We start from the raw sequence: 17,958 nt of genomic DNA, 5'->3' as shown, positions 1-17,958 counted from the left end.
TGCAGAAAAACTGGATTATACTCTAAATCAGGAATCAGTAAACTACAACCAGCCCATGTAGCCAGATGCCTGTTTTGGTACAGATTTCGAGCAAGTTTTTACATATTTATATGGTTACATACCTACATAATATCCTCAGTACTGCCTCTTTGTCTGCAAAGCTTTAAGTATTTACTATCTAGACCTTTACAGAAAAAGCTTGCCGGCCTCTGCTCTAAATGACATTTTTGCAAAAAGCTCTTACCAATTATAAAGATAATACAATTCCTTTCTGGATATTTAGCCTGTTTCTAAATTTTTATATTATAAACAAAGTTGCAATGAACACTCTTGTAGCTAAATGTCTGCACACAAAGATGGATGTACTTTTCAAAGGAGACAAACTTATACCTAACATTTACTTTATAAATATTTTATAAATGTTTATGTTATTATTTTCTAAATAGGTAACATTATTTATTTTATGGCAAAACAGGAATTTATTATAATTATTAACATTATATATACATTAATAAGACAATTCTCTATTCCCCAGAAAAGAAGCAAAGTTCCAAGATTCTGAAACTAGTATTTTTTCCTACTAGGTGAACAAGCCAAAATCTGTAACATCACCCAAAATATCATTTTATACAAAGGCAGGAGTTCCAAGGGAGTTTTTTCTTAATCTTGCCCAATTCTACAAAGGTACACAGAGAAGAGTATGGAATAAAATTAGAGAGGTCACAGTGAAGTTGGAGGCATTGTAACTACACAGTAGAAGACCAGGCTTTGGAGTCAGACTGCAGGATTCAAATCCATTTACCAGCAGGTGAGCCTGGCCAGTTACCTAAACACTGTAAGTCTGTTTCTTCATCTGAAGCAATAATCAGGGCCAAATCTTGGACTTGTTACTGTACCTAAAGAGCTCACCAAAGTGCCAAGAGCTGTTTCCTACACTAAATGAGTCTGGTTTTGTAATAATCTTCATTATCAAAGTAGAGCGTGAACACTGCTCACTCCACTACACCATCTCTGCTCCAAGGAGAGCTCAGAACTTTCTTCTATAAGCAGTAACTTGTGAGATTTTAAGAACAAAATCCCAGATACTAGTTTGCTCATTTGTTTTTCTTTAAAAGCATATTTAATATGAAAGCATATTATTTGTTTCAGCTTGAACAAAACCATTATAAGAAGAATCAAGAATGGATTAGAAGGGGGGCGCCTGGGTGGCTCAGTCGGTTGAGCGGCTGACTTCAGCTCAGGTCATGATCTCACGGTCCATGAGTTCAAGCCCTGCGTCGGGCTCTGTGCTGACACCTCAGAGCCTGGAGCCTGTTTCGGATTCTGTGTCTCCCTCTCTCTGACCCTTCCCCGTTCATGCTCTGTCTCTCTCTGTCTCAAAAATAAATAAACGTTAAAAAAAAAAAAAATTAAAAAAAAAAAAAAAAGAATGCATTAGAAGGTACCACTTTAGAAGAAAAAAACCTGAATATAGAGATATCAATTTCAGGGGGTTTTTGTTGTTGTTTTGTTTTTTGTTTGTTTTTTAGAGAGAGAGAGAGAGAGAGAGAGAGTATGAGAGAGAGTGTGTATGTAGGGGAGAGGGGCAGAGGGAGGGGGAGAGAATCTTAAGCAGGATCCATGCTCAACACAGAGCTCAACATGGGGCTTGATCCCACGACCCAGGGATCATGACCCGAGCCAAATAAAGAGTCGAAGGCTTAACTGACTGAGCCACCCAGGCGCCCAAACTCCAGGTTTAAAATGTCTTTTTCAAAACTTTAACTACTAGTGGAGTTTATGCAGTTTCCTACAACACAGCTGAACTGGATGCTTTGGAATCTTCTTGACTCTCCACCCAGCCCGTCTGCCACATACTATCCCACACTTCCCTTTGAGTGAACTGGAGAAACATTTCCTCTTTGTCTTCTGCTACTGCCCAGCTCAGATCACTACACCCCTACTTCTCTCTTTTGGGGCCTGCACTAGAACGTCTGATCATGGGTCGCTCCTTCCAGTTTATCTATCACCGGCCCCTATCTCCACCCTTAACAATCAAGGCTTTAGCTGGCTCCTCAGTGTCCACAGGATCAAGTCCAAACTGTCTGGTCTGCATGTTAGTAGCTTCACAACCTCACCCTAGTTTCCTCATCCAGCCTCATTTCCCCAACTTCCTCCAAATTCCAGCCACAGGGAGTGCCTCACGGTTGGCTGAACGCACATGCACTTTCATGACTCGGTTTCTTCCTGAAGACTTGCCCAGCCTTTCTGCCTAGATTCGTCTTCCATATTTAATTCTTGGAGACCCCAAATGAAGCCGTTCCCGACCAATCATCCACTCCTCTGTGCTCCCGTAGCACTCTGCCACGACCTATGCCACAGCAATCATCCCTAAGTACTCACAAGATCTTGGAGCTTCAAAATGGGAATGAAGTTCTTTTGAACACAGACTTCTTATGCTTTTCAAGAGTAAAGCACCATTTAAGAAATAGTCTGGCTTATGATATGAAACTGGGATAAACAGCAGACTATATATTAGAAACAAAAAATACTACACGAGGACCACTTCAGTTATCCCAGAAAATTTGCCACAAGTCATTTAGTATTAAGATGAATGCAAGACCCTTAACTGTGTTACCTATTAAGTAACATACTAGGGGCGCCTGGGTGGCTCAGTCAGCTAAGCATCTGACTCTTGATTTCAGCTCAGGTCATAATCCCAGGGTCATCGGATCGAATCCCGGGTCTGCAGACCCTGCTTGGGATTCTCTCTCCCTCTTTCTGCACCTCCCCCTGCTCACATACTTTCTCTCTCAAAATAAATAAATAAACATTAAAAAAATAACATACTCCCTTGGTTGAAATATGGTTTTGAATTTCCACTTTAACTGCAAAGTACAACTTAAAATTCTTAAAAGTTTTATATGGTGACATATACACCTCTGTCAATTATATTAATTATACTACACCCAGCAATTTCATTTTATGTGGTTGCAGGTTCCAAGAACAATGAAAAAAGCACAGACAGTTTTGGGTTGTTTGGTTTGTTGTTGTTTTAGAGAGAGAGAGAGCAAGAGCGATCAGGGGAGAGGGGCGGAGGGAGAGACAGAATCTCAAGCGGGCTCCACACTGCAGGACATGGGGCTCAATCTCGCAATCCTGCGATCATGACTTAAGCTGAAATCAAGAGTTGGCCACTCAACCGACTGAGCCACTCAGGTGCCCCAACAGAGAGTTTTGAGCAGTTCGTTTTCCTTTTTTGAACACACAAAATGAGAATTTGGAAGAAAACATAAGGGAAATGCTTTGTAACACCAGATTTGTCGATGATGTCTCGGATACGACACCAAGAGGCAGGGAAAAAAGCAAAAACAGATAAAGTGGACTACATCAAACATCTGACAAGGATTAACATCCAGCATATATAAAGAACTCCTCAACAACAAAAACCCAAAGAACTTGATTAAAAAATGGGCAAAGGACTGGAATAGACATTTCTTCAAAGAAAATATACAAATGGCCAACAAGCTTGTAAAGAGGTGCTCAGCACCACTGAATCATCAAGGAAATGCAAATGAAAACCACAATATCACTTCATACCTGTCAGGATGGCTGCTATAAAAACAAACAAACAGAAAAACAGAAAAAACAAGGGTTGGCAGGGACGTGAAGAAACCAGAACCCTTGTGCCCTACCGCTGGAAACATTAAATGGTGCAGCCTCTATGGAAAATAGTAGAATGGTTCCTCAAAAAAAATTAAAAATAGAATTACCACACGATCCAGCAATTCCACTTTTGGGTACATACCCCAAAGAACTAAAAGCAGTTGTCTCAAAGAGATAGTTTTACACTCATGTTCATTGCCACGCTGCTCACAAAAACAAAAGGGTAAAAGCAACCCAAGTGCCCATCAGAGATGACTAGGTAAAATGTGGTTTGTATATGCCATGGAATATTATTCAGCCTTAGAAAAGAAGGAGGGGCGCAATCCGTTAAGCGTCTGACTTCAGCTCAGGTCATGATCTCACCGTTCGTGGGTTGGAGCCCTGCAACAGGCTCTGTGATGACACAGAGCCTGGAACGTGCTTTGGATTCTGTCTCCCTCTCTCTCTGTCCCTCCCCTGCTCGCACTTTGTCTCTCCAAAAATAAATAAAAATTAAGAGAAAAAAAAGGGGGGAATTGACATAGGTAACACAACAGATGGCACCTTCAGGACCTGATGCTAAATGAAATAAGCCAGTCACAAAAAGACAAATACATACGGCATGAGTCCACTTACACGAAGCACCTAGAGTGGTCAGACTCCTAAACACACAAAGTAGAGTGGTGGCTGCCAGGGGCTGCAGGGTGGAAGAACGGGGAGCTGTAATCCAAGGGGCACAGAGTTTCAGTTGTGCAAGATGAACAGGTTCCAGAGGTAGGTTCGCTCAACAGCGTGACTGCACTGAACAATACTAAACTGTACGCTTAAAAACAGTTAAGATGGCAAAGTCTACGTTATGTGTAGTTTACCACAATTAAAAATGTTTTAATTAAAAATAAATTTAAAAATGTTTTAAGTAACAACTTTAGAATAACCTAACACTAGGGTCTTCCCAATATAAAAGCTGTCTATAAGAAATGCAGCATTTCGTAAGGAAACAGATAAATTGTTACAATTCCATGGCTGAAAACGCTAAATACTGTTGCTTGCAGAAATGGAAAAATACTGGGGCACCTGGGTGGCTCAGTCGGTTAAGTGTCCGTATTCGGACATGTCGTATTCAGGTCATGATCTCATGGTTCGTGCGTTCAAGTCCCACGTCGGGCTCTGTACTGACAGCTCGGAGCCTGGAGCCTGCTTCGGATGCTGTGTCTCCCTCTCCCCTCCCTCTCCCCTCCCATGCTCACACTCTGTCTCTGTCTCTGTCTCTGTCTCTCTCTCTCAAAAAAAAAACATTAAAAATTAAAAAAAAAAAAAGAAAAGAAAAGGAATGGAAAAACACCTGAGCACTTGGATAAAGAAAAGGCAGAAGTATAAGAAGGAAAGGCCTGCCCTGTGCAAGTCGAATTAACCGTTATAAAACCTAGTGGGAAGAAGAGAAAAGGAAAAATAAAGATTCTTCAGCAACTGAGCAGTGTCTCACAATCTCAATCCTGTAACCGGAAAGTGATTCAAATGGACAAACCCAAGACAAAATGCTCCAAAGGCTGGATTATAAACCAACTTGCTACACCGAAAAGTCCCAGACTGACTCTACCACCAGCCTGACTACCTCGCTGGCCCATGGACCCATTAGAAGCCACAGTATTGGGGAGAACACCTGCTTTCCCAGGGTCTCAGGAAGCCTCTCCAAGCCCTCAAGTGGAAGCCCCAGGCTGTAGAATGGGCACCAGCGCTACCTTTAAAACACAAGCTGAGAATCACTAGCCTACGTGGACTGCTTGCTTCCCAGGTGCTAGCACCATACAAGATGCTGTGCAAAGAGCAATCTTACCTAATCGTCACGGCAGCCACACAGTCAGCAACGACCCCATTTTCCGTAAGAGGAAACTGAGGAACAGAGGAGCTGGGTGCTACCTCCAAGGCCACACAGCAGGTATAAAGTACAGCTGAGATATGAACCTGAGGCCGGACTCCAGTTCCCTCAGTCCCCACCTATCAGAGCTAGACAGCAAAATGCTGGGGGCTGGAGTTTGAACCCACTTCTCCCATGAACCTGCTACACGACATTACGACAGGTTACCTGCAGGGTCTCAGTTTGTTCAACTTTAAAAGAACAACCTTGGGGCGCCTGGGTGGTTCAGTCGGTTAAGCGGCCGACTTCGGCTCCGGTTATGATCTCAGGGTCCGTGAGTTCGAGCCCCATGTCGGGCTCTGTGCTGACAGCTCAGAGCCTGGAGCCTGCTTCAGATTCTGTGTCTCCCTCTCTCTCTCTCTCTGCCCCTCCCAGACTCACAATCTTGTCTCTGTCTGTCTGTCTCTCTCTCAAAAACAAATGAACACACACAAAAAATTAACAAGTGTTATGCCATATCTATAAGCAAACTCTGCAGTGCCTTATCAGGAGCCCCAAAGAGATTATCACAGGTCCTTAGTAGTAAAGGTATTAGGAACCATGCCTGCAGCACCGAACTACAAACACATAATAGCATAACATATAAGATGTTCTCCAGATGAATATGTTTAAGCCCACCTTTTCCTTGAAAAAGGAAACAAATTCCATGTAATAACTATACTCAATATCAACCCAAACTTATACATTATACTGGCTATAGTTACATTGGTGTGAATTTCCAGCAGGTTATCACACATATTTTTTCCACTCCCCTGAGCTAAATGAAATAGTATAAGGAAACAATATAAGTATTATTATCAATAAGTCCATCCATAAAATTGGTAGGTTCATTAGTTTCTGTTATGCTTAAACCTATTTCCTATGCATAGTCTTGAAAAGAAATTTGTTTTAAAAAGCCCACCTATATATTACTTTATTCTCCTTAAAATACAAACTTTAACAAAACTTAGTTTCTTAACAGTTTTTAAGGAAGTGACTTTCCTCCTTTTTATTTTATGAACTAAACTCTAATTTTGGTGATTGATAAATTACACCAGTGAGCATGCCATACTTGTTAAAAGAATGAAGAAAAAAATAAGTATGGTAGAACCTACAGCGGTTGTTTTAAAATTCAGATTTTTAAAGAGGCCAAGATTAGTTTGTAAAACTTTGTATCAAATTTCCCACTGCCAAGGCACTTTGGGTTAAAGCACCATTCAAGATCAGGAGAAAGTGTTTTGTTCCTTCTCCTGCTTATTTAAGCCGATCCATTTAATATTTCTGAAGACTGGGGGGGCGCCTGGGCGGCTCAGTCAGTTAAGCGTCTGACTTTGGCTCAGGTCATAATCTCACAGTCTGTGAGTTCAAGCCCTGCATCGGGCTCTGTGCTGACAGCTCAGAGTCTGGAGCCTGCTTGGGATTCTGTGTCTCCCTCTCTCTCTGCCCCTCCCCACTCACGCTGTCTCTCTCTCTCTCTCTCTCTCTCTCTCTCTCTCTCTCTCAAAAATCAATAAGCCTTAAAATTTTTTAAATATATTTCTGAAGACAACTGGCATGTTGTTCCCCAAGGTTCAATCACGTACTGCCCTTCGCACCCCAGTCCCCACGAGGCAAAACAAGCACGGGATCATGTGGCGACAAGAAATCCTCAGGCTCCTGAACCACCCACCTTACCTCAGACTCATCTGTAGATTCTTCGAGAGACTCAGTTTCCTGCAAAGCACAGAGGGGGAGAATGGTCAGAAGAGGTGACAAAAGAATAAAATATAACATATTTTTGAGGGAAAAGGGTCACCACATCCCCGCCACCAACACCCACCTGCCCTGCTGGGAGGTAATTTGCAACCACAGTTGAAAGGACTCCACATGGTGTGACCCTCCTAGGCCTCCCTCCACTTCCCATGTGTGGCAGGACTGAGACGGTCACTCTGGGGCCACTCAGACCCACTGCTCCTGCTGACCTCCCTCGGGTGGTCAGCAGGCTGACGAATGACCGCGGGAACTGTCATGGGAAGACACAGAAGGCTCTTTCCTTCGCTAAAAATGGAAACGGGTCCAGCAAAGCAGCCTTACTGATCACGGAAGGGAAGAGGAAGCTGCCGTCTCAAATTATCCGTGAGCCAACTTTTACACTGAAAAGCCCTTGTGCTATTAATTACTATGCTATTAATCTGGTTGAGTCAAAATGATGGTCTTGCTTAAACAGCTTTTTACAAAAGAATTCCCCTAGAGTGGTACCTATCAGCCGTTGTGCAAACAAGCTGTATAATTTACATCCACTCTTAAAACCATTAGCCAGAAGACGAATTCTGCCATTTAACACAGTTTCCCTCTTGCTAGAGCATGAATCTTGCTGTTCTGGAGAAAACAAAGCAAAAAGGGAAAAATTGACTCGATCCTGCTAATCTCTCACCTGTCCACTGAAAGAGAGAATCTGCTGATGCCACGCATCCTCAAAGAGGTCAGCAAAATGAAGATTTACTTAACGTACTTATAGATATCAATAGCAATAAAAGGTTACAACTAATATGCTGACACTGAATGTAAGCATTTTGCAACAATCCGTGAGCTATACAAGAACGAAAAAAATGGGGCAAGGACATCTTGGAAAGTACTAATATTTTTCAAGAAAAAAAATAAACATTTTAACAAAAGTTAGATGCTTCTATTACTCAGTTCTGGTTGCGAAGCAGGCTAAACACAAATCTGGTGTTTGCACACATTTTAATTTCATTCATAGGAAATTCCTAAGAACCTTGCAGGTGACAGGCTGCCTCTGCAACAGCCTTGTGGACGATACGGTACTTGCTCTGAGAGGCCATCTGTGAAACGGGGACGAATGTGACTTGTGATTAAGAATTTTATTGTAGTTGTGCCATTGACCACGATGAACATGAGAATCTCCTCCACACCCCGACGCGGTAAGGTTCTTCTAAGTACTAGAAAATGCTTATTAATTTGGAGCTACGATCTCGCCATAGGAACTTTTTGTTCTTGGCACCAATAAGACACATAAAAAAATCCAATTCTTCTACTACTTGACAGTTCTCCAGAGAGTTAATGACACGTATCATGCCTGCCCTTCTAAATTGTTTTTCCTCTGTGCTAACCATCCCCAGATCCTGGTTCTCATCCACTTACCACCGTGATCCTTCTCTTCTGGACACACTCCATTTATTATTAACAGTCACTATTCTGACATCTTTACTGAACATCTATTATATATATCCCACAATGCTAAATGCTTTGTACCCAGCATCTTAGAATTTCCTAATGACCCTTGAGGTAAGAACACTGAGGCTTAGAGGCTGAACTTAACGACTTCTGACACCCTTTCCGCCCCTGACTGTCCCTGAATAGTAAGTTACTAACATTCGAGAAACAAGGCTTTGACGATCATGCCAATGACCTGCCCCTAGATTTCTATCCCCAGCTCAAGAACTTTAAAGGAACACTGGATTACTCTTTTCAGAAAAGTGCCATTAAACCTAAGGAAGGTTTTTTGGTTTTTGAGATACATTCATATAGACACATACGGTAAAAGGACAAATGTTCCATTTACGTTCTTCGTTAAAACCAAAGCGTAAGTCTCCACCCACCAATTTCAACCAAAAGCTCAAAATCAAATTATATTCTTTTCTTTTAAAATTTTTTTAACCTTTATTTATGTTTGAGAGACAGAGTGTGAGCAGGGGAGGGGCAGAGAGGGAGAGAGAAAGAAAGACAGAATCTGAAGCAGGCTCCAGGCTCAGAGCTGTCAACACAGAGCCCGACGTGGGGCTCAAACCCACGATGAGATCACGACCTGAGCCGAAGTCGGAGGTGCAACCGGCTGAGCCACCCAGGCGCCCCAAAATCAAATTATTTGCTTGACTCTGCACCAAAAACCATGCGGTGCCAGGCTGTGATACCAGGAGGCATGAGACTCTCAAAAACCCGAGCCTGCAGAAGAAAACCAGGCTCTCACAGAAGCTTCCTGTGGCTGTTGGTATCAGTCAGAACATTTACTCCAGGACATTCTCAAACTTACCCCCGCTCCAGCATGAACCTCCCAAACTGAGCTGCGGCCTCAAGAAAAATTACACTTTTGCCCGCAATCCTACCAAAGCCATGCAAGAGTGACTTCAGGAATGAGCCTGGTCTGCTACCTCCTTGCTTCATCCACTCAAAAAGTCCCGCTGCTTAATGCCCTGGGCACTGAGGGGCAAATCGGAAGACATGAAGTGAAAGTCCCAGAGAGGGCTCCAAAAGCCAGGCTGAACGGTGGGAAAGGTTACGGTTTAGAAAGGGGCAGTGGTTTTCAACCGTTTTTCAGCTTCATACTCTATATCTTTCCAAGAACTTCAAACAAATCATGAAAACACAAGTTACAAAACTGTGTTGTTTTCTAAGTGAAATAAACCAGATACATACTGCAGGGTTCCAAGTACATGAGGCAGAAAGTAGAACAGAGCTTGGCAGGGGCTGGGGGGAGGACAGGGTGGGGGGTTTAGGATAGGGTTTAACAGGTCTAGATGAGAAGTTCTGGAGATGGACGGTGGGGACAGCTGCACTGACAATGCCAATGCACTTAAAAACGGTTAAAGTGGTGGGGCGCCTGGGTGGCTGTCGGTTGGGCGTCCAACTCTTGATTTCAGCTCAGGTCATGATCTCACGATTCATGAGTTCAAGCCCCTCGTCGGGCTCCGGCTGGTGGTGCGGAGCCTGCTTGGGGTTCTCTCTCTCCTTCTCTCTGCCCCTCCCTCTCTCGCACAGTCTCTGTCTCTCTCAAAATAAATACACTAAAACTTTAAAAAAAAAATGGTTAAAGTGGTAAATACTACACATATTTTACCACAATAATAAAATGGTGCTGTTCTGGTTGAAGCAAAAATGATGAGCTAGAAGGCACAGAGAGACAAGTATATAGCCAGATAAAATCTGGGCAACAGTGGAATGCTACCTTACCTTTCTGCTGCAAACCAATCCCCTAAACTCAAGCATATATCCAAACCTAATGATCTTGGTGCTTGACATGTGACCTCTTGAATCTATACACACTATTTGTTGGGGGAGGGTGCAGAATTTGGGGGAAAAATGGAGGCTGGAGCCTGAGGAAGGCCAGCTCCCTTGTCTGCAGGATGAAGAAACAGAGCAGAGACCAGTCTCCGGGCAATCAGCCTGGCCTGGGGATAGAGCTGAAACACTCAACGCTACACAGTCACCTTCTCTCCTTGCCAACAAACTGGGACACAGCTGAGCTTAATGGAAGACAGGGTGTGAGAGATCCCAACATGTGACACAGGCAGAGGCAAGAGGATATATTTTGTGTGATATGTACCTGCTATCCCGGTATCATCGAGCCCTCAATTTCTATGTAATTAATTTTTGTTTATTGTTATTTTTGAGGCAGAGACAGAGCATGAGTGGGGGAGGGGCAGAGAGGGAGACACAGAATCCGAAGCAGGTTCCAGGCTCTGAGCTGTTGACACAGAGTCCGATGCAGGGCTCAAACCCATAAACTGTGAGATCATGACCTGAGCCGAAGTTGGACACTTAATGGACTGAGCCACCTAGGCGCCCTGAGGCCTCAATTTCTAAAAGCTCAAAGGAGCTGTGGCCAGTTCGGGGCACTCAGGCAGTAGGCTGGTTGAGCAGGAAAGATGAAAGAGTACATGGGGGGTGACAAGAGTGGGCAGACTCAGGGTACCCCGCTTAACCCCCCACGGCTCAGCTCCAGCACTCATCATATTCTGCAAATGAAGGAAAATCTGGACGTCTGCCCAGTGTGGAAAAAGGGACCAGCCAGGCCACCCAGTGACCCAGTCCCAAATCTGACTTCACATCACAATCGCATAAGGTCAGTTTGGGGAATTGGGTAGGACCAATGCAAACATGCCATCTTCACAGATTCGGATTTGTTGAGTTGAAATAAGAGCCTAGAATCACAAGCATCTGGGAACAAGAACACCGAGGAGGACCAGGTCCCCGGCATTAACAAAGGCAACCGTGACTGAACAGCTAAGAATGGGGAATGCATGAAACGCAGAACCCCAGATTGGATGAGTGCTCCCTCCCAAGGTGGTAACGTGGGTACTGGGGCGACCGCTAGTAATCAGCTAGTGATGCCGGACTCCAGCCAATCAGCCCAGACAAAGATGAGCAGAAAAACTTATAAGGCAATAACCACGTCTAGCTAATTTGTGGCTACACTTTAGTTACACAGTAAAGAGTGGATCCTCTAAAAATTTCCCGGCTTCTGTGCTTTTAGCAACTGCTTGTTTGGGGCTTTATTTTTCCTTTAGTTATCAGTCAAATTGCTTTCAAAAGATCTTTATCAAACTGTAAAAAAAGAGAATAGTATATAACTGAGCAAAGCCCAAGTCTAGATAATAAACTCTAGTCCCACATATAAGGCACTTTGACCTGGCCACTTTAACATATCTCATTTCAGACTCACAAGATTTCTAGAGCATAAATGCCTCTGTCCACAGGCAAGTATTGGTTGATGTGATTTTTATTTTACACATGGGGCACACTCGCATGGGTGTGTACGTGCTCATGAACTGTCATCTGATAATCAGTAAATGCTCTACAATAAGGATAAAATTTCCCCAAATTTTGGGCTCCTGTGGCTCAGTCGGTTGAGCATCCAACTCTTGGTTTTGGCTCGGGTCATGGTCTCAAACCCCCCATTTGGGCCCTGCACTGAGCTTGGAGCTTACTGAAGGATTCTCTCTCTCTTCCTCTGACCCTCTCCTGCCCTCACACTCTCTCTTAAAAAAAAAAAAAAAAAAAAAAAATCCTCAATTCTAAAACGCACAGGGAAAATTCAAAAAAGAAACTCTCCTCTCCTGTCAAGGAATAGATGGTCAAATATTTTAATAGACCAGGTTCCCTGATGGTTGGTAGGAAAGATGAAAGGGTACCCGGGGAGCTGGCAGAGTAAGGAATTTAGGAAATGTCATCTACAATACATTTGAATGAATAACTCTTGAAAGTTTCAAGTGAAGCTAACATAACACAAATTCTACTGCATCTCACTTACAATTTGACATCTTCAATTCAGAAGGCCATTCATTCTCCTCCCGAATAAATTCATTTAAACATTTTACTAAGCACCTAGTACCTGTAAAGCACTAGCCCTGTGAGAGATGCACGCATGAGTGAGCTCTGTCCTCGTTCTTGAGGACTCAGCAGTCTGTAGTAGACATAAGACAAATATACAAACAACCAGACTCCAAGCAGAATGTTATTCATAAGAGAGGTCTCAACAAATACTGTTGGGCATCCATGATCATGAAGGTCAACTGTAAATCATTTTGGAACTAAGTAAAACTACTGGTTAGAAAATTCCCAGGCAGAATACAGGGTGTGAGTCCTTTCTCCAAACTATACACATGTGGTTATTTCTGTGAACTCCCTTCCCTGTACTGAGCATAAACAAAGACCTCCCAGTGCCTTAAAAAAATGTTCAATCATGTCCAAAAAAGTGATTTCGTAGCTTGAGAGCCCATGAACGATTTTATATTATGTTAATTCAATATAGATCTTATTACTTTGGTTCTTTCTAAAATTAAAGGGTAAAAAAAAAAAAAAAAAAAGCAATCATCAAAGAATACAAGGCTCAGAAAAGTTAAGAGGAGGGGGCGCCTGGGTGGCTCGGTCGGTTGAGTGTCTGATTCTTGATTTCGGCACAGGTCACCACGATCATGAGATCGAGGCCTACACTGGGCTCTGTGCTGAGCATGGAACCTACTTGAGATTCTCTCTCTCTCTCTCTCTCTCTCTCTCTCTCTCTCTCTCTCCCCCTCCCTCTCTCTCTCTCCCTCTCTCTCTCTCCCCACCCCCCCGACCCTTCCCCTGCTCACTCTTTTTCTAAAATTAAAAAATAATAAATAAAAATTAAAAACAAAGAAAAGTTAAGAGGAGAGATTTATTTTTGGCTTGCTCATCATGGAGGCGGTCTGTCTGCATTTCCAGTGCATGATGCCAAGAAAAAAGCTTCCTCTGCCCTAACCTGTCATCACAGCTCATTTTAATACCCATCTCAGGTCTCAAAGCTTTTTAGGGGGAAAAATTAGGTCAAGACTTTCTAAGAGGTTTGGGGTGCTTAGGTGGCTCAGTCGGTTGAGCGACTGACTCTTGATCTCGTCTCAGGTCATGATCTCACAGTTTGTGGGTTTGAGTCCTGCATCGGGTTCTGCCCTGACAGTGGGGAGCCTGCTTGGAGTTCTCTCTCTCTTTCTCTCTGCCCCTACCCCACTCATGCTCTCTCTCTCTCTCTCTCTCTCTCTAAAAATAAATAAATTAATAAATAAATTAATTAATTAAAAAAAAGATTTTCTAAAAGGTTCAAGGGGGCAGAACAGAACAATCAACAAATTTATTTAACTCCACTTTTATGCACTTTTAGCCTTCAAAACTCTGTAGACACAAGGCCAGATTTCAACAGCTCCCTACCGCACAAATCAACCAGGGTGAGAAAAATCTAACCATTTTTAATCTAAAAGAACTGATAACATAGGTACGATTATTTACCAGCTTTAAAAAAACAGAACGACAATTTGTGAATGTCTGCTTCTTTCTGCCATTGACAATGGACCACTGGTCTTTTTGAGAATGACCCTGTCGGGGAGATGAATGCCTGCTTTAACTGTATGCAGGCTGTTGAAGTGTCAAAGGTGAAATTATGACTTGAAGGAAATTTATTAAGGTGATAAGGTTCATTCTACTTCATAAAGTAAAAAAAAAAAAAATTAGAATTAGGTTCTCAAGTATTTTTTCAAAGGTGGGGTGTTCTAGTGGGAAAAAACATGAGCTCTGGAAAACACATTTCTATTTGGAAATAGAAGATTGGAAATTTATTACACACACTAGCCTGAGTAAATTACTTATGTTGTCTGAATTTCCAGTTGCGTATGTGTAAAATTCAATCATTTAACACATATTGTGGCACTACTCTAGGTGTCAGGCAAACAGCAGTGAACAAATTCTTTCCATCACGGAGCATATGTTCAAATGGGGAGAATATACAGAAATGAACACAGAAACACACAGGACAAATAAGTAGAAACTTTAAAACACACTATGTCGGATGGTAATGAGCACTAAGGAGAAAAATAATGCAAGGAAGAGGTCTCAAAGAACAATCAAAGGTCTCACTCAAAAAGATAACACGTGGACAAAGATGTGAAGGAACCCCGGAAGAAAGCCCTGGATATATGAGGTCAATAAAGGGTGTAGCATGAGCAAAGGCCCTGAAGTAGAAACAGGCCAGCCTGTTGAAGGAACAGTAAGAAAGCCAAGAATAGCTGATGCAGAGTGACAAAAGGGGAGAAGAGGAGAAGAGTAGAAAATGAAGTCAGAGAAAAGGAATAAGGAACAATTGGGGCAAGGTCCTGTAGGGCAACTAGGGTATTATAAAGGAGTCTGACTTTCCCTCAGAGTGTGACGGGAAGCCACTGGCAGGCCTGGAACATAGGAGGTGCTGGTCCTGACTTACATATCAGAACAAACATTCACCACACAGAATTACTTTGTGAGGACCAAATGTGATGTGAAGGCTTTACACTGAAAAGTACCATCAAAATTCAAAGCATACTTACTATATCACTAACTTTCTATGTGTGTTTTTATATCAGACAGCTTTGCCAAACTTCTGCACAAAACAGCAGTAAATACTGAGAGCAACTCTCTCCATCTCTATTACCCTGTATCTAAGGTCTTGGCTTTTGGTTTTATTTATTTTTGAGAGAGAAAGAGCATACGCAGGGAAGAGGCAGAAAGAGAAGGGGACAGAGGGTCCGAAGCGGGCTCTGCACTGACAGCAACAAGCCCAATGTGGGGCTCGAACTCACAAACCATGAGGTCATGACCTGATCTGAGTTCGGACACTCAACGGAACGAGCCACGCAGGCACCCCGTTTTGGTTTGAAATCAAACAACAAATAAGCTATTATTTCCACCAGAAAGACCAACAGTGTGAAAACCAATCTCACCACTATCATCAAACCCAGCAATGACTCATGAAGCTGCATGTGCTTAACAAGCATTTTTCCTTTGAAGTGACTGAATCAAAAAAAGGAGGCTTCGGTGGCTGGTAGCAACACTCCTATTACCACAACGACCACCCAAACCAAATTTCTACTTTATTTCTTAATTACTGATGTATATCAAATGTACTTAGGGCAACTCTGCATTACATAAATGAAGTATGTTACAAGTGGTATTCTTAATACCACTGATAATAAATTATCAAGTAGCTAAACTTCTTTCATTATGGTACAGCTCATCATATACCACTTTTTAGAGACAATTATGGAAACTGATGGCCTTGTTAATTTCTAAGGAAAAACTGTGCCAACCTGAAATGACCCTGTAGGTGGACAATTAGTTCTGGGCTTTGCACTTTTCTGTCTTCTTGATAGTACTTTGTCATTTCAACTAAGCTTTGATTACCACTATTACGTGTATGAAAATAACTCTTTTGCCTTCACTATCTACTACTCTAAACTCCAACCCCACATAGCCATGTGTGGGCTGGCATTGCCATCTGATGTTCTGTCAGCAACAAAGAATCTCATGTAACTTTTACTGAGCCCTACTTTTACTAAGCACTTTAACTGGTGTGCTTATTCTACCCTCTAACTTATTTACTCTCCAAGAATGTTACTCTTATATCTCCATCTTATATTTAAAGTTAAGTAACTAGCCCAAAGTCACATATTAAGAAAGAGAACCAAAGGCGCCCGGGTGGCTCAGTCGGTTGGGTGTCCGACTTTGGCTCAGGTCATGATCTCACGGTCTGTGGGTTCAAGCCCCACGACGGGGCTCTGTGCTGAGAGTTCGGAGCCTGGAGCCTGCTTGGGATTCTGTGTCTCCCTTTCTCTCTGCCCTCCCCCGCTCGTGCTGTGTCTCTCTGTCTCTCTGTCTCAAAAAATAAAATAATTAAAAAAAAAAAAAAAAAAGAAAGAAAGAAAAAAGAGAACCAGCACTGGAGCCTAGACATTTTTGCTCCAGGACAAATGCACTTAACCACTGCTGCACGTCACAGTTGACTTAGCTTTGCACCTAAAAACAATAGGTACGAAACAAAATTCATCATCTACTCTCTCCTGGCCCTCCTGCAAACCAACTCTCACTGTCTTCACTTCGACGCTTCCCAAGGGCAGTCAGTTCCTGGGACAACCAGGCTGCTTTCCAGCCAAAATTTCACTGAAGACAGGTCACAGGGGCAGCGACAAAGCAAGGCCGCCCCTCCAACGCCGGGGGTGTGTCGGAGAGCTTTCCCCGGGTGCCCTCCAAGAGCAGCCATCCCACCCTCTCCTCTGCTCCCCGAAATGGCCTTTCGCCCCTCGCGCGTCCCGCGGTGGGCCTGCCTCGCCCTCTGGCAGCTCCGAACTTCCACACACTCGGCTCCGAGCCCGGATCACCTCACCTCGCCTCTCCCTCCCCGGCCTAACAGTTGCAGCATTTACCTGCCCCTCTGCTTCCGCCATGATGCAGCCGGAGAGTCACATGACAGACCCGGAAATGAGAGAAACCGAGACACTGGAAACAGGGGCTGCTGGGAAATGTAGTTTTAGCGCCTCTGAACCGGGGCGTCATTTCGTGCATCTCTGCTTCTGACTTTCCCAGCTCAATGGAGAAGGCCCCTGGAGAATCTGAACAAAACCGTTGTTGATTTCATGATTTATTTTTTTGTTGTTCTTACTGGTTCCATGATTATGACATTATTTACTAATATTCGCTATGTATGAAGCCCTGGGGTTATAGTTTTGCAAACATTTTCTCATTTAATACCCCCAGCAATCCCTAGTGTTACCCCTATTTATAGAGGAGAACACCATGGCTCAGAGGTCACACACCTGTAAGAGGCAGAACTAGGATTAGAATGTGGCCATCTTTGGGGCACCTGGGTGCTTCAGTCCGTTAAGCATCAGACTTTGGATCAGGTCATGATCTCACAGTTCCTGAGTTCCAGCCCCACATAGGGCTCTCTGCTGACAGCCTAGATCTGATCTGGACCCTGCTTCTGATTACCTCTCGCTCTCTCTCTGCCCCTCCCCCACTCTGCTCTGTCTGTCTCTCTCTCTCTCTCTCTCTCTCTCTCTCTCTCAAAAAATGAATACAACATTTAAAAAGTTTTTTAAAAAATAGAATTTGGCCATGTTTAATGCCAAAGACTGTATGATTAGCAAATGCTTCCTAGTCTAAAAGGTATCTTGTCCTTTTTAACAAAAATATTCAGGGAATATAAAGCATAAATAAGTCCTTGCAGTGGAGAACCAGATAAGAACTTATATTTTAAAAATATTTGGCTTGCTTGTACTGCTTGCTGCTTTCATTTGACATCTTCTTTTGGCATCTGTACATTGAAATTTAAAACAAAAAAAATCTCCATTGTTTAATTAAATTAGTTGTTAAACTTTTATTAGATATGTTCTATAGTTAAATAT

The 17,958-nt window shown here is 42.9% G+C and overlaps 1 protein-coding gene across 1 annotated transcript in view; it reads right to left on the bottom strand.

The window, feature by feature from the left end:
- The window catches only part of VPS41 (VPS41 subunit of HOPS complex), a 186,059-nt gene extending 168,997 nt beyond the window's left edge, over positions 1–17,062 (bottom strand). The window contains exons 1-2 of the mRNA XM_006929098.4: positions 16,978–17,062; positions 7,193–7,231 (exon numbers count right to left, since the gene is read on the bottom strand). Coding sequence (XP_006929160.1) covers positions 7,193–7,231; positions 16,978–16,998 — 60 coding nt within the window. The 5' untranslated portion in view covers positions 16,999–17,062. The remainder of the gene's footprint in view (positions 1–7,192; positions 7,232–16,977) is intronic.
- Positions 17,063–17,958: the final 896 nt, after the last annotated feature.

Source organism: Felis catus, chromosome A2, assembly GCF_018350175.1.
Source record: "Felis catus isolate Fca126 chromosome A2, F.catus_Fca126_mat1.0, whole genome shotgun sequence".
In the NCBI taxonomy this organism is placed as follows: Eukaryota; Metazoa; Chordata; class Mammalia; order Carnivora; family Felidae; genus Felis; species Felis catus.
The sequence above is the reverse complement of the archived record's forward strand: the minus strand, read 5'-3'. Positions and strand labels throughout refer to the sequence as shown.